At 43.2% G+C, this 24334-nt stretch overlaps 2 protein-coding genes across 4 annotated transcripts in view; one reads left to right on the top strand and one right to left on the bottom strand.

Moving 5' to 3' along the window:
• The window catches only part of LOC109894129 (bifunctional UDP-N-acetylglucosamine 2-epimerase/N-acetylmannosamine kinase), a 41347-nt gene extending 36687 nt beyond the window's left edge, over positions 1–4660 (bottom strand). Inside the window, exon 1 of one of the 2 annotated variants that reach the window (XM_031828421.1) lies at positions 4293–4660. Coding sequence is in view for 1 of the 2 variants with exons in the window: in XM_031828420.1 (XP_031684280.1) it covers positions 2298–2300 (3 nt within the window). In the remaining variant the exon portion in view is untranslated. Of the gene's footprint in view, positions 1–2297; positions 2714–4292 lie in introns of those variants that run through there. The other variant, XM_031828420.1, reaches the window with a different exon arrangement.
• A 7864-nt stretch (positions 4661–12524) lies between these two features.
• Positions 12525–24098, top strand: LOC109894128 (complexin-1). 2 transcript variants are annotated; one of them, XM_031828418.1, is made up of 4 exons: positions 12525–12854; positions 14101–14218; positions 18171–18349; positions 22899–24098. In XM_031828418.1, the coding sequence occupies exons 2-4, from the start codon at positions 14188–14190 to the stop codon at positions 23091–23093; spliced, it is 405 nt and encodes a 134-aa protein (XP_031684278.1). In that variant the 5' UTR covers positions 12525–12854; positions 14101–14187; the 3' UTR covers positions 23094–24098. The 2 variants fall into 2 exon arrangements, with proteins under 2 accessions (XP_031684278.1, XP_020342951.1); XM_020487362.2 differs by having other exon boundaries at positions 12582–13249.
• Positions 24099–24334: the final 236 nt, after the last annotated feature.

The following is a 24334-nucleotide window of genomic DNA, read 5'->3' as shown; positions in this document are numbered from 1 at the left end:
CCTCAAAAGGTTCTACAGCTGCACCACTGAGAGCATCCTGACCGGTTGCATCACCGCCTGGGTATGGCAACTGCTCGGCATCTGACCGTAAGGAGCTACAGAGGGTAGTGCGAACAGCCCAGTACATCACTGGGGCCACGCTTCCTGCCATCCAGGACCTATATAATAGGCGGTGTCAGAGAAAAGCCCATAAAATTGTCAGAGACTCCAGTCACCCAAGTCATAGAATGTTTTCTCTGCTACCGCACGGCAAGCGGTACCGGAGCTCCAAGTCTAGGACCAAAAGGCTCCTTAACAGCTTCTACCCCCAAGCCATAAAACTGCTGAACAATTAATAAAATTGCCACCGGACAATTTACATTGACACCCCCTCCGCTCTACCTTTTGTACACTGCTGCTACTCGCTGTTTATTATCTATGCAGTCACTTCACCCCCACCTACATGTACAAATTACCTCAACGAACCTGTACCCCCGCACACTGACTTGGTACCGGTGCCCCCTGTATATAGCCTTATTATTATTAGTGTTACTTATTACTTTTTATTTTTGTCTACTTGGTACAGATTTTCTTAACTTCTTGAACTGCACTGTTGGTTAAGGGCTTTGTAAGTAAGCATTTCACAGTAAAGTCTACACTTATTATATTCAGCACTTGACAAAGATTAAATAGATATGATATGGAACTGCTTGCATTAGGTGTGCATTATTAGCTGCCTCATCAAGTCTCAAAATGTAAAGTCCCCATATTTAGGGAGCCTATGAGATTTGTTTTATTCAACTGAGTCTGGTATGAGAAGGGTAATCCCTATATGCAAAAGCAGGGTGTCTGCGGAAAGCTGAGAATCTTGGCTATTGATTGGTGCCTTCATGCAGATGACCTCATTTCAAGATGGCTGCTACCTACATTCCGGTTAGCGTTGTGAAGCATAAACTAAAACACGGAATACGTTGATACACACCGAAATGCTGGATTCCACAGATCATGAGGATATCTTATTTGTCTGCCTGTGACCTACAATTATTGATCACCAGCCCCGAGAGTCAAAATATTTATTGCAAAACGTTTTCACCAAACATCTTACAAGGTAAACTGAGATTTTGTCTGTGTTTGAGCTATAGCTACATAGAGGGTATCAAATTAATAATTTGGTTGGTATGAAGAAATCTAGCATATTGCCCATGTTATCTGATGATGTATGTCTTTCCACCAAGTGACTATATCTTTGCGCATCAAAAATATGATGTTGCCTGCTTACGAGCGGTAGGCATCCATTACACAGGGGATTGGCTACTATGGCAACTTAACAGTCTTTTAGCCAATGAGATAAGGTTTCCATGGATTTGCAGACGACCTGGGTGGGAGAAAGCAAGGCTTAGACATTTTTTTTTACCCCCTTTTCTCCCCAATCTTGTGATATCCAATTGGTAGTTACAGTCTTGTCCCATTGCTGCAACTCCCGTACGGACTCGGGAGAGGCGAAGGTTGAGAGCCGTGTGTCCCCTGAAACACAACCCAGCCAAGCTGCACTGCTTCTTGACACAATGCCCGCTTAACCCGGAAGTCAGCCACACCAATGTGTCGGAGGAAACACTGCACCTGGCAACAGTGTCAGCGTGCATTGCGCCCGGCCGCCACAGGAGTCACTAGTGCGCAATGAGATAAGAACATCCCTGCCGGCCAAACCTGGTCGACGCTGGGCCAATTGTGCACCGCCCCATGGGTCTCCCGGTCGAGGCCGGCTGCGACAAGGCCAGAACTCTAACCAGGATCTCTAGTGGCACAGCTAGCACTGCGATTCAGTGCCTTAGATTACTGCGCCACTCGGGAGGCCTCGGCCTAAACCTTTATGCGTAATGAGAACTATTGCTACCTGGCTCAGAGATTTGGAAACGCCCCATAACCACACCTGACACCACTTACTAAAACTTCTGCTCATTTCTAGTTGTTAGGTCTATTAATCCCATAATTTTTCTGATATTGTTCACGTTGTCATCAATAATTCACTTGTAGCTTGACATAGGACTTTCAATATAAAAAAAACAGTTATTTTGTGTGCTTGATCTTGTGTACTCTGAACTATGTAACTCATATCTTCTGATAATTTCCTCACGATCTCTCAGATGTCTTTTCAAATATACCAAGTTTTATATGTAACAATCACGTAATTACACATGAATAGCAGTTACCTTTGGGTATGCCCATTTAGGCGGAAATCTACATATTGCCATTACATTTAAGGAGTTGCATGTTCAATAATAGGCTATAGCCTTTTGGCTGTAACGCGATAGACTTACCATTGTTGAATGTTTCCATTGAACTCTTAATGAAAAAATGTCCGGTCCTTGTATGCATGCGTAGGATCAGTTTCACTCTCGCCAAAATCAGTCCAAAATTAATCCAATGCATTTCTATGGGCTTATTTTGGGCCTAAACTTGTCCGCCTGCCTTCCCTGCCTTCGAACCACTCCCATTGTTAGGACGTAAACATAAGCATCTCGTCATTATATACAGATCTTTGATATTATTTTCTGTTGGTCAAGTAATTTCACTGTTTGGAAAAATGGGAACTGTAGGGGTATCTTAGATGGTTGGTGCTCTGGCTGTTGGGAGCTAGGGCGGGTGGCCGAGTGTTCGCTGGTTCGGGTCCCCGGTTCAACTGGGTGGGGGCGCTTGACCCTGGTTGCTCCAGTGGGTCGTTCTGGATGGGAGTGTCTGCTGAATGTAAATGTTGAGTGGCTTCACTGTATGTTTTAAAATTCTATAAAAAATGTCATACAAAATGAATATTCAGTTGAGGGTAATTAATAGGGAAAATGTATAAATATTCAAAACATTCTATCTGTAATACACATGATTTCCAGTGGTTGTGATACTCAAGTTGGGGGTTGATGGTCACTGGACTTGATACTGAATGTTATGGATTATTCTCCTATCTGTTGATAATGGTTGACGCCAGACTGGATGTGCAAGGACTGAGGGCACACAAATGATTTACTGGTGTATTGTATTGATGACATCCTGTGAACTCCGTGATTCTGTAGCATCTAGCATTCATTGCCTTTTTGTTTCGACTTCCTACAAGACTCTCTGGCTGGTGTTTACAAAACTTTTAGTGCTGTCTGATTAGGATATGAAGGGTCTGCCTCCCAAGATTGTATAGACTAGACATAGGCCTGCATCACACGTCTATTTCGTACCTAAACAAAGACAGATCCTGGTCTGTTTATTTCATACTATATATCTGTATCATATACTATCAAATCTAAAAGCAGTTTATGAAAATAACGTGTTGCTGATTGTGAAATTGCGCCACCCACTGGTAAACAGAGGAATACTAAGAATGTACTTTGATGTACAGTAGTAGGTGGTGGGACAAAATATTTGATTCCACACCCGAAGCAACAAACACTCATCTACTGTATTCTCTAATAGCCAGCACACAGGCCTCCCTCCCTACATTCACGCCACAAATGTACATTAAATAATAGTGATGGGCATTGCTGAACTCAGATGTAGGTAGAGAATTAGCCAGTTTCAACTAACTATATATATTTCTCATGAAAGGACTAACTAGTCTAGCTAATTAAAATGTAGCTATTTCAATTATACAGTATGTTAGCTAGCTAGAATAAACTTGTCAGGGAATACAAATATTACTTTTTAGTTTGAATAGACATTTTTGTAAAGTTAGGCTTGCCATATCAAAGTCAGTCTCAATTTATACAAGTAGCTAACGTTAGCCGGCTACATCCCCATTAGCTTAAAAAGCTTAAATCAGCAAGCGATTGTGGCCCGGATATGTTGCCAACAAGCTATTAGCAGTTAGCTATCTAAGGGTTGCTGTTAACATCGTTAGCGGGATAACGTTAGCTAGTTAACTCAACCCGCTTTATTCACACTGGTTAGTTAGCAGACAATGACAAATGTAACATTTGGTATCTATATGATGAATAGCTGACTAGTGCTACCTTTCCTACTTGCTAGCTAGCTTACGTGTGCTAACTTCAACTAATTTCAACTAGGCTAGCTAGCTTTGTGATTCATAGTGAAAATGCGCATATATTACATTAACTAAAATGATAGCGAAGTTAGTTATAACGGAGCACAATGTGTTTGTCTTGTCTATATTGCGTTAGCTAGCTAGCAAGGTAACTTTAACCAAAAATGTAGTTCCGCTAACGTCAGCTAGCTACTGTAGCTAGGTCAAAGTTAGCTAGCTAGGTACCACCAAGCTGGCGTTTGCAATACTGTGAAGCGTGAACGTTGCACTAAATTAACTTGCTACCTACCTTTATTCAAGCAGATCCTCTAATTTCATGCAAGGTCTCTCATCATGTCTCTTTCAGATGTAGGCTTGCGTGAACGTGAAATAGTCCCGGGTACTTATACTCAAACTAATATAACGTTATTGGCACATATTGTGTGCGAAATATACATCTTAAAAAATACATACTTCATTTTATATTCGAGCAGCGCAAACCTCTCACCGAGCCAGTACAATTAGTGAGCAACTGCAGTCTGCAATTTAGGGGTGTTCCTGCATGTGGGCATTCCTGTATCTACAGGAACACCTGCCCCAAGCATCCCATTGGTTCCTGCCAAACACCTGTCTTCCTTAATAGAACAGCGTGGAAAAAGTTGCCCGACAGACGTGGGAGAAGGACACCGTTTACTGGTTACTAGTACGGCAGGCGGGAGGCTAGTTGGTGACACTCTGTGCATGTGACGCCCCCCCCCCCTCCAAGGTCCCCAAGAACACAGTGACCTCCATCGTTCTTAAATTGAGGTTGTTTGGAACCATCAATACTCTTTATAGAGCTGGCCAAACTGAGCAATTGGGGAGAAGAGCCTTGGTCAAGGGAGGTGACCAAGAACCCGATGGTCACTGACAGAGCTCTAAAGTTCCTCTGTGGAGATGGGAGAACCTTCCAGAACAACAACCATCTCTGCAGCACTCCACCAATCAGGCCTTCTAGCTCGGTATCAAACTTCACTATAGATCTATCGACAAGACATCTAACTATAACATAGACCTTGACGAGACCAGGGTTTCCCCAAACTCGGACTTGCCTCCCCCAACAACAACAACAAAAAAGCTGTGAACCCAGGGGGAGCACCAGGACCGAGTTTGTGAAACCCTGGACGAGACCATCTAAACATCTAACTTCATCGTAGATTTAGGTCTAAGCCAACTCAACCACACCCAAAAACCAACTGTACCAACTAGACATCTAACTAGTCTAATAGTACAAGTCAAGTCATTAACCAACTTACTTGACCTCTACCTAGACTTAATAGTTTGACCTTCTATAAGACTATAGATCAAGACCAACTAGATTGTGTGCCAGTCTGTTCGTACCATCATGTCAATGCCTTGTCACTCTTTGTTCTGATGCCAATTATGTATGGCTCGACAGTGACAGCAATGGAGCTGGCAAAAGCACAAACAGACTCTAGCTCTAATCTAGACCAATACTTACAACTCATCTAACTAGAATACATACACTGTATCTTAAAAATGTAGCAAATGCTGAAGCAAGCACACATATTTTCTTCAGAAAATGTACCCTTTTCTAGTTTCTGAAGGATTCTCATTGCCATTTGATGGAGCTCTTTCTCTGAAATGTTTCTTTAATCAATGACTACCCCTGGCCTGGATGAGTTTCATTGAAAGGGCCGGGTATCAAATGTGGGTCCTCACCGGTCTATGGCCGTCACTCAACTCATAATATCCCGCTAAGCTAAAGTCTAGGTGTTATCTATATGAACTTAAGGTCTCAGGTAAGGTCACCCATCAGGCAAATGAGCGCACGTAGCTCAGCGAACTACCAGGCTACCTCTGCTACGACACCTTTCAAGTGATTTTGGTCCTCTTAGGGTAGCATTTTCAATCAAATGTCTGATCAACTCCTTCATTCAGATGTTTCAGAACTCTGCAAATCTGCGTGCTTGCATACAGTCATCAGACGCAGCAATGAAGTAGCCTACAGAAAAACAGAGGATTTGAAAAACAGTTATTTCTCAAGGACTTTCTTCTCTGGGTGTTCCATCTCCAACCCCCTCTATAAATGCAGATACTCTGTGCTGAACCTCCCTCTCTCGCTTGCAGCCACTTCACTGAGCATCTCTCTCAGCCTCCATCCTGAGCACAACCCAACAGCAGCAGTGCGGCTTGCTATTTCATAACTGTGCTGCATTGCAGGGCTATTTCCACAAGTGAGGGCTGGATTGCATAAGAGCTGGCTGGTGTTAAGCCTTGAGAGCTGCAAAGTGAGAGAGAAGAGGGGAGTGAGAGAGCGAGGTAGGGGGGTGATGGAGGGGGCGGGTTGTGTGACGCAGTAGGACGTGCACGGAGACCAGAATGCAGACACTCCTCCCCCCCCCCCCCCCCCCCCCCCCCCCCCAACCCCAGACATCATGAAAGAACAGCGCTACCTCGGGGACTTGTCCAGGTAAGTGTTAAATGAACAAAAGGCTGTCACACTGCTGCAATGGGCTCCTTGGAACTGACTATGTTTTCAGCTGGCACCCTATTTCATGCATTTTACACAGACAAAAAAAAATATATATATATATCTTCTTTGCACGCTTAGATTAAATTAGGTACTTGCAAACACTGCTTTCAATAGACGTTAGGGAAACAAAGCGAACCACTAGTCCCCAGGTTGATTCACTTAACAGTCGCCTTTGTGAAGTATGTACAGTATCTGGCTGACTATAAAGTCGCCCCTTAGAAGTCTTAGAAATAGACCTTAACTTCACTGGTCTGCGTCACAACACAACCCCATTACATTTACATTGTCCACAGGGGGCAGGTTATCAGGTATTCCCTATTCCCCTCTGTTGTCCAGCTCCACTGCTCAGGTGTTCCCCCACAAAACTGGGTTCCCTCTCCCCCAACACTATTAAACAACCAAGTCAAAAGAGAATTTCCCTGTCCACTTTGAATTCAGGTTTGCTTACGGGGCAGTACAGGAAGCACTTATCACAGTGCTCTGTGTTATAGGAGGACTTATCTGGACGAGAAAAGATTAGATAAATATCCAAAGAGATTGGCTATATCGACAATGTATGTATTTTCCATTATATTTGTCACTTCATTTTGTACAGAAAAAAAATAAGCTCTGCTCTGTTATGCTCAGGAGCCAGGGCATCTACGTTTGATTTGGATTATGTTTTAAATGTCGGTTGACTAACTGATTTGACCATTTGTATAGTGTTTGCCCTTAACAGCAATTGTAGGTGTAGCCTGTAGGCTACACCGTATATACGTTACAGGGTAGAAGCTGGGAGAGCATCCAATTCACCCCTTTAAAAGCAGTTAATCATTTGAATAATGAATTCAGGAAGTAATTACAGCAGAAAGGAAGCTGTTTGAACCACCCAGACGGTTGTGTGGACCAACAATTCAGTCGCACGACTGCCTCCCTCGATGCACCCCTGCAATTTAAACGCTGGTATGCTCACTGCGCATCTGATTTGGGTGCAGTTCCATGGTTTGGTCAGAGGAGGGAGGTAGAGCGAATACAGTAAGAGAGAGTGCATTTCATCATCCCTGCAATGCTCGTGAAGGTCTCTCAAGGGCAACCCATCATATCTGCAAAGTCATACACACAACGCATGTCAATTATGGGATTGTTTATGTACTGCATATGCTATCATCAGTTGAAGTGGAGATTATTTTTAAAGGAGAGGTATGACCTGAAATATCTTTAGAAGATTCGGATATATCTGGTCACTCACTGTTTTCTCCCTCGCCTACCCTTTAAAGCTGTAAAATATGCATGACCCCTTGAATGTATTACCATATGTATTCATGGACCTACACAGCGTTTAAAAGACCAGCAACAGCAGTTTGTGTGAGTGATTTGTATGCGCGCCCGCCCTTGTGTGCATGGGTTTATGTGCGTGTGCATGTGAGTCCCGTGTGTGTGTGTGTGTGTGTGTGTGTGTGTGTGTGTGTGTGTGTGTGTGTGTGTGTGTGTGTGTGTCAAAGCTGGTAATCATGTAATCAATACACCAACACACGTGCTGTGAGGGGTGACAGTGTCAGCAGTCGTCAGGAGACGGCAGCATAGAACAGAACAGAACAAATCTCTCTTCAAAATGATTGTGGAAATGCAACATGATTTAGAGCCACCTTTACCACCTACACAACTCCTATTCAACCACTTGATGTTATACCCCAAATGTTTACACGGATATGGTAATATCATTGTTATAACAAAATATGATCAAATATCCTTTTGACTGTACTTCTCTTTTCAATGCATGACTCACAATCGATGAGGGACACAGTAACAGCAAAGCACTACACAAACACTGCAGAATAACAAGCTCGCTGTTCTACGAGGACACAGACAGAGAACAAACAAAGCCCTTAGTGAACACAATATCAAACGTTCCCCTCTGCCACTGAACTCCAGAGGATGTTCGGAGGCTGAACTAAAGACATGTCCCCGCACTCCCTGTCTGTCTGTCTGCCTGACCTCCCCCAGCCTTCCTGTCCTGCCTCCCTCCCTCCCTGCCTATTCTTCCCGGCATGCCTGTCTGGTCTGTCTCCCCCAGCCTACCTGGTCTCCCTGAATGGGTCGGTTTCCCCCAGCCTTCCTTCCTCTCTGCCTCCCCCTGCCTGGCCCCTAGCCAGAGCCTATAAAGAGTACTGGGTCAGCAGAGGGTGAAGAGGACCATAAAACAAAGTGGGAACGGCATGACTGCCCCTCATAAAACTACTAACCATCAACTGTGCAGTATCGATCAACAGCCTTTAATCAATACAGGGCATATACTGGGGCCGCCAGATTTTTTCCCTTTCTGCAGAGTTAGCGAATCTAGAACCACGTTATTCAATGCTCTTTGGGGGGGGGGGGGGGGGGGGGGACTAAGATGGTGGATGGATATCTTTGTGATGATGGATATTTTTGTTTTGCCTGACGGAGGCCTTTGGGTATGGGTTTAGAGGGTTCCCGATGACCAGTGATGAGTATCGCTGAGCGTTGAGTCTGTTGGACTGGATCTGTGTTTTAACAGATTAAGTACAATAGGATTTTTTTGTCATAGCAATGCAGGGAGAATTGAACAGTGGGCTGGGCTGCACATCAGACAAGGATAGTAGACTTTTTTTCAAAATACATTTTTAAAGAAATATTTGAAGGTTATGGCACAGAGAGTTCAGAAACACTCTGACAAAATGGGGGGGGGGGGTACGGCTGCAGTCTCGCTAAGGTATTAGTAAGCAAGTCATCACCGAATTCGTTGTTAATCAAACCAGTAATGGTGTGCACGCAAGGATCAAAAGGTATGCATGAGCATACACAGAGAAAGCAAAAACCTGAACAGTGTTCCACTAGTTTACTTAAGTGTGATTTCGCGAGGGCATTTTCCCTATGCGCAGTAGCAAGGAGCGGAAGGAAGCCTGTTGGGGTCCACATCTGGAGCTAATATTCACATTTGACACCAAGACTTTCTGTATCACACACGGAAATACCGTCTCTCTACTAATTGTGTGTTAACATGGCTTTCAGCCAAATATCCCTCACTGCGCTAATTAGATGAACCCAAAACCCTTCAGGAGCAACACTCATCCAATGTCATGAACAAACACTTTATCTTAAAAACCCAGAGTGAAAGGGGGTGTGTAGTGTGTGAAAGAGCAATTTAGTATGGGGGGCTAAGAAAATGATCTAGCTGCCTCCGAGTAGTCTAGGAACGGGAGTCGGGACGCAATCTGCAGTACATCTCCAGCTCTCTGTAAGGTATGCAGCACTTATGGACACTTTCCAACTCCCAACTCCCCCCCTGTTGTCTGGGCTGTTTCCTTCGCCCAGCCAGACAGAGTCAGGGCCCAGTCAGTGGGGAGAGATCACTCAAAGCTCTTAACATCACAATAGCTGCAGGACGTCCGGCCGAGCTGGACCCGCCCTCGCTGGGGTGTGAACCCTTTACGCATTGCGGTGGAAGTCCAGCTAGGCAGACAGGCAGGCAGGCAGTCACACCTCCTCCAGAGACCACAGAGTGCAGTTGATTGACACTAATTTCAAAGCAAACGTGCCCCTCCTCCTCGGCTCTGCTCTACTTCGGGAAAAGCACAATAGAGACAGAGAGAGAGAGAGAGAGAGGTGTCCTTCAGCTCCGCACAGATGAGGGGAGTTGGACTAAGAATATCATAAGGAGTGTGATAGTATGAAAATGTATGCATGCACTACTGCACCACCCAGACGGTGGTGTTGCTCTGGATAAGAGCATCTGCGAAAGGACGTAAATGTGAAATGTACAATTGATTCATATTTCTCAGAATGTAATGACATTGAAAACACTACAGGCCCCCACAACATTTTTCCACAATGTCAAATATCCTTTCCTGATAAATCAAAGCTTTTTACACGTGACTAAAAGCAACATTTCTCATTGCCAACCACTGTGTTAGCAGTCAAATAGTGAAATGGTTCAATCTCTTCCTCTCCTCCAACGTTCTCCAATACAGCTCAATGGAACTCCCAGAATCCCCCTCTCTGGTGTGAGTTTCTGTAACGCAGTGATGTCATTTTTACAGCACACAAGGGTTCTATATAGAGAATGATGGATGTTTGTGTCAGTGTGTTTCGACTGGATACAGTCCCAGTGTTTTGAGGAATGAATGGATTCTATGGCAGCCCTTCTTCTAACCCTCTACTGTAGTCAGTTATTAGTATAGCTGCCTGGCTCCAAAGACTCACAGTGGGGCTTGGTATATAGGCACGAGCACTAGGCAGTGGGGCTTGGTATATAGGCACTAGCACTAGGCAGTGGGGCTTGGTGTATATAGGCACTAGCACTAGGCAGTGGGGCTTGGTGTATATAGGCACTAGCACTAGGCAGTGGGGCGCAGGCAGCATGTCAAGCACGCCAAGACGAAGTCACCCTTGCAGGGGCTGTTAAATAATGCAAATGTGATTTTGGAGTTAGGGAGCGAGGGAGGGAGGGAGGGAGGGAAAAGTGAAGAGGGGGAGATTGGAGAGATGGAGGGAGAAAGGGGGAGAGACCGAGAGATGGGGAGAGGATGAGAGCAAAAGAGAGACTGTGGGGCAGGGGGGGGGGGGGGCTGAGATAAGTGTGTGTGAAAGAGAGAGATCGAAAGAGAGAGATAGAAAGAGGGGGAGAGAGAGAGGAAGAGAGGGTGAGAGAGATTGAGGGAGCAGCTAGGAGACTGCAGATGAATAGTTAATTCATACAGTAGCTTTTGGGCATGTGCAGTGTTGTAGGAGACCTGTTTCTCCTCTCTTTAGGGTCATTTAGCTTTTTTGTTTATTGTTCTTATTTCCTGGTAGATTTTTCTGTCCATGTTCTCCATTGAAAATGGGATAACCTGGTAAAATAAAAGTAAAATAAAAAGTTTAGTAACCTTATCTGGTTGTCTTAAGCTCAGTTGCTGTAATTCAAATGAGGTGCACCAATGCATCAACTGAAATGTCATGCATTTTGTTTTGATGCTCACTTGACTTACAAACGGAATGGTTTCAAATAACCGACAACAGGCAGTAGAAATGAAAAACACGCTTGTTGACCCTGTGTATCATTTGTGGAATGAATGTACCAGACCCAAACCCTGTTTATCATCACAAAGAAACACTTCTTCAGCTTCAGATAATACTAAGATAAAAGGTAAGGGGAAGAAATGGTTTATGACATTTTAAAACAGTTTTCTGAGCATCTTTGGAGCCTGGTGGGGAATATGAATGAAACATGCTCTTCTATCCATTCCCTACATTTGACAGTTGTTTAAGCCTATAACACATTCTTATTGGTCTCATTTAGCGTTGTTTTCATGCAGGTTTGCAAAGTCACAGTGACTGGAGGAAAATTCATTGAAATTACCATTTGTCGGGGTAATTGAATTATTGACAAGAAAATGAGCTTGTTTTATATTCCGTTTCACATTAGATACTCTGCGGACATTGTTTTTGTGTGTGTTTTTTAAACTCGACAATAGCTATTGAACCAAACATGCCATGAGTATGAAAATGGTATATTCTGAATCAGGGGTGAATGGAGAACAATCCACGCTTTTTTTTGTTGATAAAAAAAAAAAATATATATATATATCGGATTTCAATCTTCAAATCTCTAAAATAAAGCGTGCCATGATAATCGAACCAGCAGCGTAACACCCTGCATCTTGCATCTGAAGCTAAGCAGGGTCTGTCTGTTCGGCCCCTGGATGGGAGACCAGATGCTACTGGAAGTTGTGTTGGAGGGCCGGACTTCCCTCTGGTCTGAGGAGATCTCAATGCCGCAGTGACGGGGACATTGTCCTGGATAGGATGCCGTCTTTTGGGTGGGACATTAAAAATCCTATAGCATTTATTGTAAGAGGAGGGGTGTTAACTCGGTGTCATGGCTAAATTCCCAACCTGGCCCCATTCCATCATGGCCACCTAATTATCCCCCTCGTTCCTAATTGGCATATATCACTCCTCACCTCTCTAGCTGATGTGTGGAGAGCGTTCTGGCACAAAAAAGGTTCCCCGTGCCTCACCCAGACGGGCGCTACACGTTGATGGTGGATGAGATGAGTTTCCCCCTACTGTGTAAAGCGCTGCGAGTACCTCAGTTGGTAGAACAGCACTATATAAATCCAATAAATTATTATCCGATATAAAAATCATTGCACCTCGGCGCAGTACCGAACTATATAGACTAGAACGCTGACTAAACATCTTGCAACCACCTTTAAATATATCAACATATCCATTCTAATGAATTAACGAGCTAACGAAATGGTGCATGACGTGAGTAACCTACAGAAGAAGCCTACGTCAGCTGAAGTGTGCATTCACCCTATTTGCGAAAACATTTAGGTCAGACTTTTGAAGGTACGTTTATTAGAGAGTTTATATATAGCTAATCTGGGGTATCAAAGTGGCGGTTTGCCAAACGGTGTAACCTAGTAGCCAAATCTTGGGTAATAGGGGGAGCAGACGTTGCAAGTCCGGGGCAGTTTTTTGTCAGTGAAGGCGTGGGACGTTTGGGAGAAGGTTGGTAGAACTCCATGTGATTACCCATCTCTCCTCATCATCAGACAGCAACTGCAGTTCCCTCCCCTGACGCGCGTGCAGTCGTTGTGCAGAAGCCAGGAAGACGGTGGAAATACGGCAGGGATGCTCAGAGTGAGCATCTAAGGATCTCCACACCCTCTTTATTTCGCGACAACTTCTATATTTTGCCAGGATAACTTTGCTATTTTGAGAGATCCAAGGCGCTCGGAAAGGTAATCGCATGTCCCGATCGCAAGACACAAGAGATGTTGATGTTGTGGGACGAATTGGGAGCTGTCCCCCCAACAATGGTGCTGAAATCGCTCCTCGCCCGAGAAAGGAAGTGATTTTTGCCGTTGCTTTTGTAGCTGTATGTGGGTTCAGACAAGGTTATGTGTCCCGAATAAAGGGGAATATTTTTTTTAAAAACGTGATCGTAGGCCCTATTCATTTCAAATTAGCCATGATTGGGATTATGGTTAGGCTACTTGGGACGTCGTAGGCTACAACTCACCGTGCATATGGGTTTTAAACCATATGACTGAATCCGAACAATTGAAAGTTTGACATTAAACGCGGATTATGGACTCGAGGAATTGATTAGCCTTATATATTTGCCTGATCAAATGAACGCTGTTTTCGGCATTGGGGTGCTATATCGTGTCTGGTAGCCTATGCTTACATGAGGCTGCTTCTTCCCATTTGATGTACAGTACAGGAAAGCTTGGCCCCATGCAATGTACTAGGCTACGTTATACCAACGTTGGGGCGGTTATTTACGACACTAGTGCCGTCAATTTATAGCCTTTTTTACAAAATATGCCCCAAGAAAACCGCTCGAAATTGACCTTTTTCTGCCCTTCACAAGGCTATCTCCGTCAGAATAAATTCATAAAATAGAGTGGGCTATACATTTGAGGTTAGCACTACCCGGAGGAGGTGTAGCCAACAACGCATCTTGTTTGTAAATCACACCATTCAATTTGCAAACTAAAAGGAGGGAGCAGAGACACACGGTCATTGATGGAGAAAGTGAGTTATGGGCCAATATAACCACTGAACCTCTACTGTCTTAATTTCTAAGGTTTCCTTCTCCTGGCACCTGGGCAGCATCTGTCCTGTCTGACGTGAAACTGTGAATCTGAGGGGAGGCAAGACTTAAAGCATCATCATGAATTTTGTAATGAAGGCAGCTATGGGAGGTAAGTTGATTAACGCGTTGCACCATTACCAGGGTCGTGTCTGACACTCAAAGGCAATGCAGCATATACTGTACACGGGATGGGAAAATACATTACGTGTGCCATTCTTTCAATTCTATGAATTATTTCTAAGTTAATGAATATAGTTATAAGCTATATCCATAACATTTTATTTTTTTTGACTAACGTTGTCCCTTTATCATTATGGACCAAACTGGTGTAGACTATATTAGAACAAAAATGTTAAGGTCAAACTTGATAAGTGAACACCTGGTCTTGACAAATATAATGCTGTACACCTGTGGTACTTTTTCCATCATATTTTCTGGGGTCTTCTGCATTGTTGGGGTCTTCTGCTGCACTGGCTGAGCAGCCTATAGAAATTGTGTGTGGGAGTCGAGATTGCGAGAGGTAGCCTACATTTCTCATTGAAATGCAGGACCAACCACCAACTCTCTGCATAGCCCCGTGCTCTCTCCCGTCTCCATGATAAGAATCCCGAAACAAACAGTAGCATTGCCCCTTTCCCACATACCAGCATTTAAAGTGTTTGATTACAGATGCACACAGCTACACTCTAATTCTACTTCACACTCATATAATCTAGCCTGTTATCTGTGACTATCAACCAAATGTTTTTGTATCAATTGAACTAATTCAGGCTTAACTAAATACATTTTTTTCTCTTACAGTTAACTTTGAGATACTTGTCACAAATATAATGTTGATTGTCAGCCAACACATTTAAACAGATAACTTTCATTCATTGGTCCGCGGTAGTCCACTTAAACCACAGAGCCTGAATGCAGAGGTACAGCGAAGACAGTAAAGCAGAAGGGATGGACTCCTCAACAGACACATCAAGGAATTAAATACGCCAGTCAATAAATGATCATTTAAAAAAAACTTGATGAACATAATTAACAACTAATTATTATCATGTTTTAAATATATATATCACACATTTATCCACAAATCTCATCTCTGATTTCCATGTATCTGTACTCTTATACATCCCTGCATGATGTCTCTGTCACCTGACAGATGAAAAACAATTTCACACGGACAATCAAGCTCCAGGTAGCTGGTGACAGAGGCCAGAATCCACCACACTCACTGACTGCTCCATCACCCAAATGTGTTTCCCAAATGGCACCCTATTCTCTACGCATAGTGCACTACTTTTGACCAGGACCATATGGTAATAGGCAACCATTTCAGACGCATCCCCAGTCTACTGCTGCTTGCAGTGTGCACTTGCACCCTTCCTGTCATGGATTGATGTGCTTTCCAGCATTGTAAAATCCATGACGGGACGCATGAGTGGAAGGGTGGGAAAATCGGGATGCAGGCTATGTAGCCTTTTTCAGTGGAATGGTTAGGTGATGTCATCTTTTGGCTCAGGGCCTGAGGGGGGAGGGGGGGGGCGCAAAGAAGAAGTGCAGAAGGAGATTATTGACCAGCCTCTTCAGATTGCTGTTATGGCATATGACTCATACACATGTTAGTCTCCTCCGTGTTACACTCCTCTTCCGATTGCCTGGGACCGTATTTACAATGCGTCGGAAACGCTGATCGATCTAGGATCAGTTTGACTTTTGAAATCATAATGGATAAGAGGGCGGATCTGATCGTAGATCAGCACTCCTACTCTGAGACATTTTGTGAATAGAGGCCGTGAATGCCGAAACTGGATGTGCAAGCTATTTTATGATAGCAGACATACACTCAATGGAATCTAGGCCAAGGTGTGTCTCATTGCTGACTTGGTACAAACCGGATCAAACCAAGACCCAGTGTGTCATCATGACCGAGGCAGCAGCTCAAGATTCATCTGAGGAGGATCTGAACTTGAGCAAGACCAGTGTCAGACCAAGACCTAGTCCTTCTACCTAGAACCCCACAACACGCCACCACATAGTGGAGCCTAATGGGAAACATTGGAATGGAAGGAAAAAAGGAACATCCACACACAGGACTATGAAAGACTAACAGCCAATCTGAAAACAACCTCCTTTCCTCTAGCTAGCCTATTTCCCTTTGGCATCTGCCGATCTGAAGGGACCAGATCTGATAGTTGTAAGATCCAGTATAATGGTGGGGCTTCGGTCCACCTAGACTTCAATTGAGCCTAGGGGAGAATCAGCCATATTTCTAACCTCCAAGAAAACCTACAGTTTTATTGAGCCTGCAGGGAATCTATCCAGCTTGTGAAGGGTACTGTACTGCCGAGGGGCAACTATTTCTTTTTCCTCAACAGAAAATAGAATGGAGGCATCTTCAGATGCTCTTCTAGCTCGATAATTGACTGAAAGTCAAAGCTAATCTCATTATTCGAAAGCACTTAGATGAGATTGTATCAGCGAGGGGGTGCACTAAACTGCTTCCTGTATCTCCCCGAATCCCTCCCTCTGTACTGCAAAGCTAATCATTTTCCTTAGTGAGTGTGTGACCTTGAGTTCCTTCAGTGCATAGCCCAGAATCTATAAATAAGGAATTATACCCCACCAATGTCAAAACGGTAGAGACAGTAGAACTGTAAGTAGAACTCTTCGTCATCCCGAGGAGTGGGATGACAGAGAGGAGTAGGACGACAAAGAGGAGGACGAGGAGGAGGGGGAGCAAGACGGTTTACGAGATGATGCATAGTTACACAGTTTCATATAAAGGGCCCTCTTTAATCCTTAATCTAATGTGCCCCACGACGGCATGAAACACGCCTTCCTCTTCAAAGCACATGGCGTGCAATGAAACAGAAAACACACACTGCAGTCATCATCAGAACATGACACCAAGAACCAGCTGTGGCTATTTATAACTATTGCCCATATCAACTCACAATACAAACTCAGAGAGAGAGACAGACAGAGAGAGGGAGAGAGAGAGAGATAGAGAGAGAGGTGGGGGGTTGATGATGCTGCCTATTACTAAGCACAGCTGTTTTTGAAACTGCTGAAACTAACCTGGACTGGATATATCCTGGTTAAACCAGACTGAACACTCTGCTGAGTGTGCTCCCCAGTGATTGTATGGTGTTCAGTTTGGTGACACCATGCTATATAACCTGGATTCTATCTGATCAGGGAGAGAATGTAGATTTGCAGTCAGCTCTATAAGCCCTGACCCACCGACCGGCTACAGGAGCAGCAATCTCTCTTGCTCTCCGTTTTGCTGCAGTTCTTTTTTATGCTGATGAGCAAGAAAAAAAGAAGAAAAAAACAGACTAGCAGCTCACTCCAGGGGGCACAACAGTCTCCTGGAATTCCCTCTTTCTATCTCTCTCTCTTTCTCTCTCCCCCTCCCTCTCTCGCATGACCAAGCATGCAGTCGTGAGGCACTGTCGGGCAATACCTCGGACTGTAACAGTTCTGCTCATTTGGCAGAATGCTTGCGACTGTGACATAACATTTTTCCTGACATTCAGCATTTCTCTGCATTGAAACGTGCGAGGGAAACTTGTGTTACGAATGGATGGCTCCACATGAGAACACGATTTAGTTTCTCATTGTATGAGGATCACCGAAAACAGTTCATATCGTTGCATATTCTGTACTGGGGAAAAAATGACAAGAGTGCTCCCTCGTCCTTGTCCCAGTGATCCAAAAAAAAAATCTAATGTGACTACTTCACTGATTGTAAGGCGCTGGATGTCGATTGAAAGTTGCTCTGGATAATGTGTCTGTGACTACAAATGTATGTAAATGCGGTCCTACCGTACAATATGACAGTCTATGTTAAAAGTAAGTAAGCCTGTCTGACAGTTGCCAATGGCTGTGTCCGAGATCATCAAATCCATGATGCGTTGTGGGTAAATGGTGACTGACTGGCTGATCTACAAATAATAATGAGTAGTTATTTCTGGTGCAAGGTGATTTGTAGATCAGTCAGGTCGGCAGTCGCCTGCACTGTCAGCTGCAATGTCGAACAAGCCCTTTGTCTTTGTGTTACCCAGGAGGGCCACCTGATGTGGGCAAGATGATGGGAGGAGACAAGGAAGAGCCCGACCCCGATGCAGAGAAGAAAGAGGAAGAAAGACAAGAGGCTCTGAGGCAGCAGGAGGAGGAGAGGAAAGATAAATATGCAAAGATGGAAGTGGAGAGGGAATCAATGCGACAAGGCATCAGAGACAAGGTAAACTAAATAATAAATGTGACGTTGAACAGTTATACACACTGCCTTTCTATCAGCTGGCAATTTTAGTTCATGTTGGGCCCTGAGTTCTCTCTTTACCTCTTGATCTGAGCTGGAAAAACTCCCGGGCCCTAGTTATTACTAAAATCAAACAATTTTGGGGGGGTGAGAAGTAGGCAGATCTGAAGCCGAAAGAGAAAGGAAATTCACAAGGCCTACTTCACCCCTACTCTATCAAGATGTTCCAACACACAGCTTTGACCTAGTAAAGTAGCTATGTTGGCTAATTGTACTTGTAAGTTAGGTTGCTTAGGATTCGTACTTTTTCAAACAGCCTAAATACACTAACAAAATAAACATTTTAATTACTGCACAGGAATTGAAAGTGAGTTTGGTCCGACGGTATAGAGCTGCTAGCTGTCCTGTTTCCACACTGGCAGAGGCCCCAGTCAGAGCAGGGGTCAGCTAATGGAGCTGCAGTCGAGGCCACTGTTCACTCGCTTGACTGCACTCGCTTGACAGCAACAAAACCATTTCCCCCTTTTCATGGCATGGCCCCCCATCTTTTGGAAGTTTAGCACAGATTTTTTTCACTTAACAAAAAAAATGTCATACACGACGCGGCTCACTCTAGGCAAAAATGAAAGGTCAGTTTTAAACGTCAGAAAAGGGAAACTATTGTAAAATAATGTTTACTCATATCTGGCTACCGGAAGGACTACATTTCTCATGTTACAACGTGTTTAAAGCGGTGCTCCTCTTCAGCTGCCTGATGCACTGCTGCTGCATGGTTGCTATGTAACCACTAGCCACCACAGTGCAGGAAGATAACAGCTAGGGAATAGAGACTCTGAAAAGCAGAACGGCAGAGGCAGCCAAAGACAGGATGACCTCTGCCTTCCAGCCCTCCTTTCCCTCATCCTCAAGGTTGCTCTCTCTCCTGAATTCTCTCAACGGACTATGATATCAAGGTTGATTTCAGCTTGGTAGCACTGGCCTACACTCTTAGAAAAAGGGTTCCAAAAAGGTTCTTTGGTTGTCCCCATTGGGGCGGCAGGTAGCCTAGTGGTTAGAGTGTTGGGCCAGTAACCGAAAGGTTGGTAGAGTGAATCCCTGAGCTGACAAGGTAAAAATCTGTCGTTCTGCCCCTGAACAAGGCAGTTAACCCACTGTTCCTAGGCCGTCATTGTAAATAACAATTTGTTCATAACTAGTTAAATAAAGGTTACATTTTGTTTTTTTAAATAGGAGAACCCTTTTTGGTTCCATGTAGAACTATTTTGGGTTCCATGTAAGAACCATCTGTGGAAAGGGCTCTACATGGAACTCAAAAGGTTTCTACCTAGAACCTAAAGCGTTCTACCTGAAACCAAAATGGTTTCTTTAAAATGTTATCCTATGGGGACAGCTGAAAAACCATTTAAGGTTCTAGACTTTCTACACTTTTTTTCTAACAGTGTAGTAAAACACAAATAAAGACATATAAGAGACTAGTAGAAGCAGAGGAGAAGAGTTGTAACAGCTCTGTTTTTGGAAGGAATAAAAAAAAAAGATCCTAAAAATAACCCAAAAAGCACAAAGGTGCTAGTAACAGCTGTGCACAATATGTCAGAGGAAGAAGAGTTGGGTTTCTGTTCTGAGAGATAAATTAATTAGCACAGATTTGTGTTTTCACTCTCTCTGTCACACACACACACCACACATGCACAAAACTCTCTCTTACTTCTAACAGAGTGGGTGACATCACATCTCCAGGTTTCTGTTATTTAAGTTGGGAAATAGATTTTTGTAACAGGCTATTACGTAGGTCTACTGTACAACAATGGCTCACACTACATTTGGTATTGAATCCTGTCCCAATTTCCTGTAATATATAGCCCTGGAATAGCCCTTACCCAGGGTTCCTCAGGGTGTGCAGTTTTGTGCAATAAAACACCTAAATCAAATAAGTCAAGGTCCTCAGTCTGGACCTTGACTAGCTGAATCGGGTGTGTTACTGCAAGGTTGGAACGAAAGCCTGCACTTCCCTCCCAGTAGTTCATTCAAAAACATTCAGCGGATTTGCAGAATATGTCCAAAAACAACATTCTTCTTGTACAGCAAGAGGGCGAGTGTTAATACATCTTTTCCATTTGGAGTTTTTTTCTCCCTTTCTCCACAAGATGACATGCCATGCATTCTCCTAGCACAGTGAGAGCACAAAGAATGTTATTTTGGTCTAACCCCAGAGGCCTGTTCCAGTCAGTGATTTTGATTGAATTACAGCTAACGTGCAATCAGCATCGAGGTCACGGACCCCAGTAATATGCAGCAGCATTACAGCATTAGAACAGAATGGGTGTGTTTGAGCGGTAAGCCTAACGAAGCCGAACTGTAGACAAAAGTTGGAGAGTGAAGTCGGGGGAGGTGCATCTGCAACAGCCCGAAGGTCGGACACTGTAGTGGGTTTCCCGACCGCAAGGCACAGATCAACATTGCAGTGTCAACATTGTGGCTATTGTTTATTTTTTTTAAATTCTGTATAAATACCAAAATAAACTTTTCTATACCCCCATAATCACACACTCACAAACCGAAAACATAACGTTTGCACAACTAATTGTTTAGAGAGAGAGGTCTCAAATGTCACTTTCATTTGTATCCCCTGTAGCTTTAGAATCCTGGCAACATTTGTTCCTGTTTCTGTCAAATTTTTGCCCACGTTCACATGGGTCAGATATAAACCAACAAACAAACAAATAGTGACAAATAGTTCCTCCCACGGTGCAGTTGGTGAGAAGGCGACTTCATAAGAAACTGCATGACCTTTGATCAGTAGCAGTGGGTGGGTGAAATCACTTGTTTGCTCTATAACCCATTCGATCATACACCACCGCGATATACAATAAGGCTGTGACATCAAAAAGACTGGTTACAAAGTGGCGGAATAAATTCAACTACACATACGTTTGTTTCATCAAAAAAACAGAAGGCAACATCTTTCCGGTGAAGTCCACAAAGCAAATATAAAATATAAAATATAAATATATATATATATTACATACAAACAGTTATCACCTGCAGCATGGTCAAGCAAGTTCATGTTTGATGGTTTACTAAAACAACTACTGATTTAGAACCACAGCACAAAGACAAAAGGAGCACCGCTTTTCCAGCACCCTTTCAACATCATGTGGCTGTCCATGGTACTGATTTCTGTGTGTGTGTGTGTGTTTGTGTGTGCGTGCACAAGTAAAACACTTTTTTTAAATTACTCACCCTACTTGTAGACTAGTTGAACACAAATGATATCCTCCTCTCTTTCATGTTGGCAAAACAGTCTGTGGCTCTATCGTGCAGTGCACTTTTAGTTTTTGTTGTTCCTTACATGGGCAACAATGAACCAGCTAAGTTAGCTAGCTAGTTAGCGTGCTCCTTCTAGGCGACATCTAGGATACATATTGAAATTCAATCGTCTCAGGCCAGTGGTACAACGTATTAATTTAGGGTTAGATCTGAATCGCCTTCATCATTCTTTGTACAGGCCAATGACTAAGTAAAAATATAATTCAAAATCCCATTTCCATCCATGGCTTAGGAAAAGGCCGATTTAGCAAGCTAGCCACTGCAGGACGTCAACACAAGCAGACCAAAAACAGAGACGTTTTTCTGAAAATTGTTTTTTTTGATTGGTCTGAAGACAAATCCAAACTGGCCTCCCTTGTGTTTTGCTGCACCAGGACAATCCACAGTTGAGCTCAGCTCAATGCTGATTGGCTAAATACTTTATAATTGTTTTATCAAGGGTGGCCAACTGCTTGCTGGCATCAATCATTCAAATGCTACAGCGACAAAATGTATACTATTTTGGTCCAGACAGTATCAGATACATGGAATACACACACTGAGACAGAGGGGCTTTGTTTCCCTCACTCGTTGATTTCTCCGATGAGATTCAGCAACTTGCGAATTGACAGAAAATTATGAAAACACAGAGAGAGACAAAAGACAAATTATTTTGGAATTGTATTTTTTTTTTAATTGGCCAAATATTTGGGTACGCCTGGCTTCCCTTGGCATCCAGGAATACATGCCACTGCCTTTGATAACATGAGTTTTGTAAAGGCCATGCAATCGACATCTAGTCGCAAGTCAGTCAATTTTCATAACCATAATGCAACACACTTTGAAAGGCAGTGACCAACGACGTAACAAAAGTTATGCGCTCGAACGCGCCTAATGTTTATGTTGCCAAATTATTGTTAATTAATGCCGTTATATGAAGTACATCATTCTAATATAACTCCACCCCCACTATATTTCCTGTATTTCCTGACCTAATGCTTAAATGTTTTGTTATTCTTTACATTATTATTGCGTGGGGAGTGATGCAACATTATTATTGCATCACTCCCTCACCTCCCTCCTAACCATGTGGCGTTCATAAGAAGTATATTTTCTGAGACAATGTTATTATAACGCTGTTACTTTTACTATCCGTTTTCTCCAGAGGGCAGTCTGACACAATGATAGTAATCTCTATTATAAAGCTTTCATCATGTTTTTCCAGTACGGAATTAAGAAGAGGGAGGAGGCTGAGGCTGAGGCCCAGGCTGCTATGGAGCAGTCTGCAGAGGGCAGTCTGACCCGCCCTAAATCGTCCGTGCCCAAGGGCTGCGGAGACGACGACGACGAAGAGGAAAGCATCATGGACACGGTCATGAAATACCTCCCTGGTCCTCTCCAAGACATGCTGAAGAAGTAGCCGAGCAAACACGTTTGTTGGAGTTACATTAGGTTGTTACGGTATCCTTCTTGGTGAGAGTTTTAGATTACTTTTCTGCCCCCCTGCAGCAGAGAGTTAGCAACGGAAATTAAAATTTAAAAAACATTCCTCGCTTCACCTGTTTTAGGTTGGTTGGAAATAATGAAATAATCATACGTATTTCTAAAAACATCAGAGAATAACACTATAAGCCATATTTTATCTTTAAATGAAATTTGAAGAATCATATCATGATGTTAGGGTAATGTTTGGTTTTGTCTATGAGGTTTATGTGAAAATGTTTGCACACGTACGTACGTATATATGTCCATATACTGTGTCGTCATGTCTAGCTCGGTATGGCCCGTTGTAGCCATAGGTCTAAACTAAATTTTATACCTTACGTCTTTGCATGCCATTTGTCAAGTCAAGTTGTGAATATGTACAATATCCTTTTTTCCTCTCGTAGTCACGCAAAACTATATGGCAATAACTCTGATTTTGAATGTCGTTATATTATCATAAGGTATAATGTAATAATGGTTATAAAATGTACGCATTCAGGAATTTCATTTACATTTTTTTTTGGGACGGGGAGGATGACCAGGGTTATCTGTACTACTTAACGTTATGCTTCGACATTAAACCGGAATTCAACAACAACGCTATCAGGATTTGCTATATATATATTTAAAAAAAAGTTATTTAATCATGATTTCTAAAGCTATTACAAAATCTGTGTTGACTGGAGGGCTAGCTTTTCCATCACCTGAATAAAAAGGGAAATCTGTTTTCCCACTGAACTGCCAGAAGGTTGTGCAAAGTCATAATTAGCTAAGAACAGTTTAAGAATGAAGAGGGTAATAATGCTTGATAATTCTGTTGTACTTGGTTGTGGGTTGGTTGTAAGAATGTAGTGTTGGTAATCAGAATGGAATGCTATCAGCAATAAAAGGGCCATCATGTATGTTCTGCTTGAGAATTAATAAAACTGGTTCACAGACACAAAGGTTGTTTTTTTTCCAATGCTGTGGGAGGTATGTCTTGTTCTTTAGAGAGATTAAACACATTATTTTGAGAAGGATAGGTTATTGTACAATAAATATTAACATAGGACGCAACTTAAAAAGTGAGCAATATTTGGGTACTCTTAGCAGGAAATATCCAGTCAGCCACCAATCCCAACGGACCAAAGCATCTTACTTTGGCAGCAGTGGTTGGTCCCATCATGTCTCATTGGG

Source organism: Oncorhynchus kisutch, linkage group LG7, assembly GCF_002021735.2.
Source record: "Oncorhynchus kisutch isolate 150728-3 linkage group LG7, Okis_V2, whole genome shotgun sequence".
NCBI classification, from domain to species: domain Eukaryota; kingdom Metazoa; phylum Chordata; class Actinopteri; order Salmoniformes; family Salmonidae; genus Oncorhynchus; species Oncorhynchus kisutch.
The sequence above is the reverse complement of the archived record's forward strand: the minus strand, read 5'-3'. Positions and strand labels throughout refer to the sequence as shown.

Excerpts from the sequence above, each read along its gene's own strand:
- LOC109894128 (XM_031828418.1), top strand. The coding sequence starts at position 14,188 with ATGAATTTTGTAATGAAGGCAGCTATGGGAG. Across the intron at positions 14,219-18,170 it reads AATGAAGGCAGCTATGGGAG|GAGGGCCACCTGATGTGGGC; the intron begins GTAAGTTGATTA and ends TGTGTTACCCAG. Across the intron at positions 18,350-22,898 it reads GACAAGGCATCAGAGACAAG|TACGGAATTAAGAAGAGGGA; the intron begins GTAAACTAAATA and ends ATGTTTTTCCAG.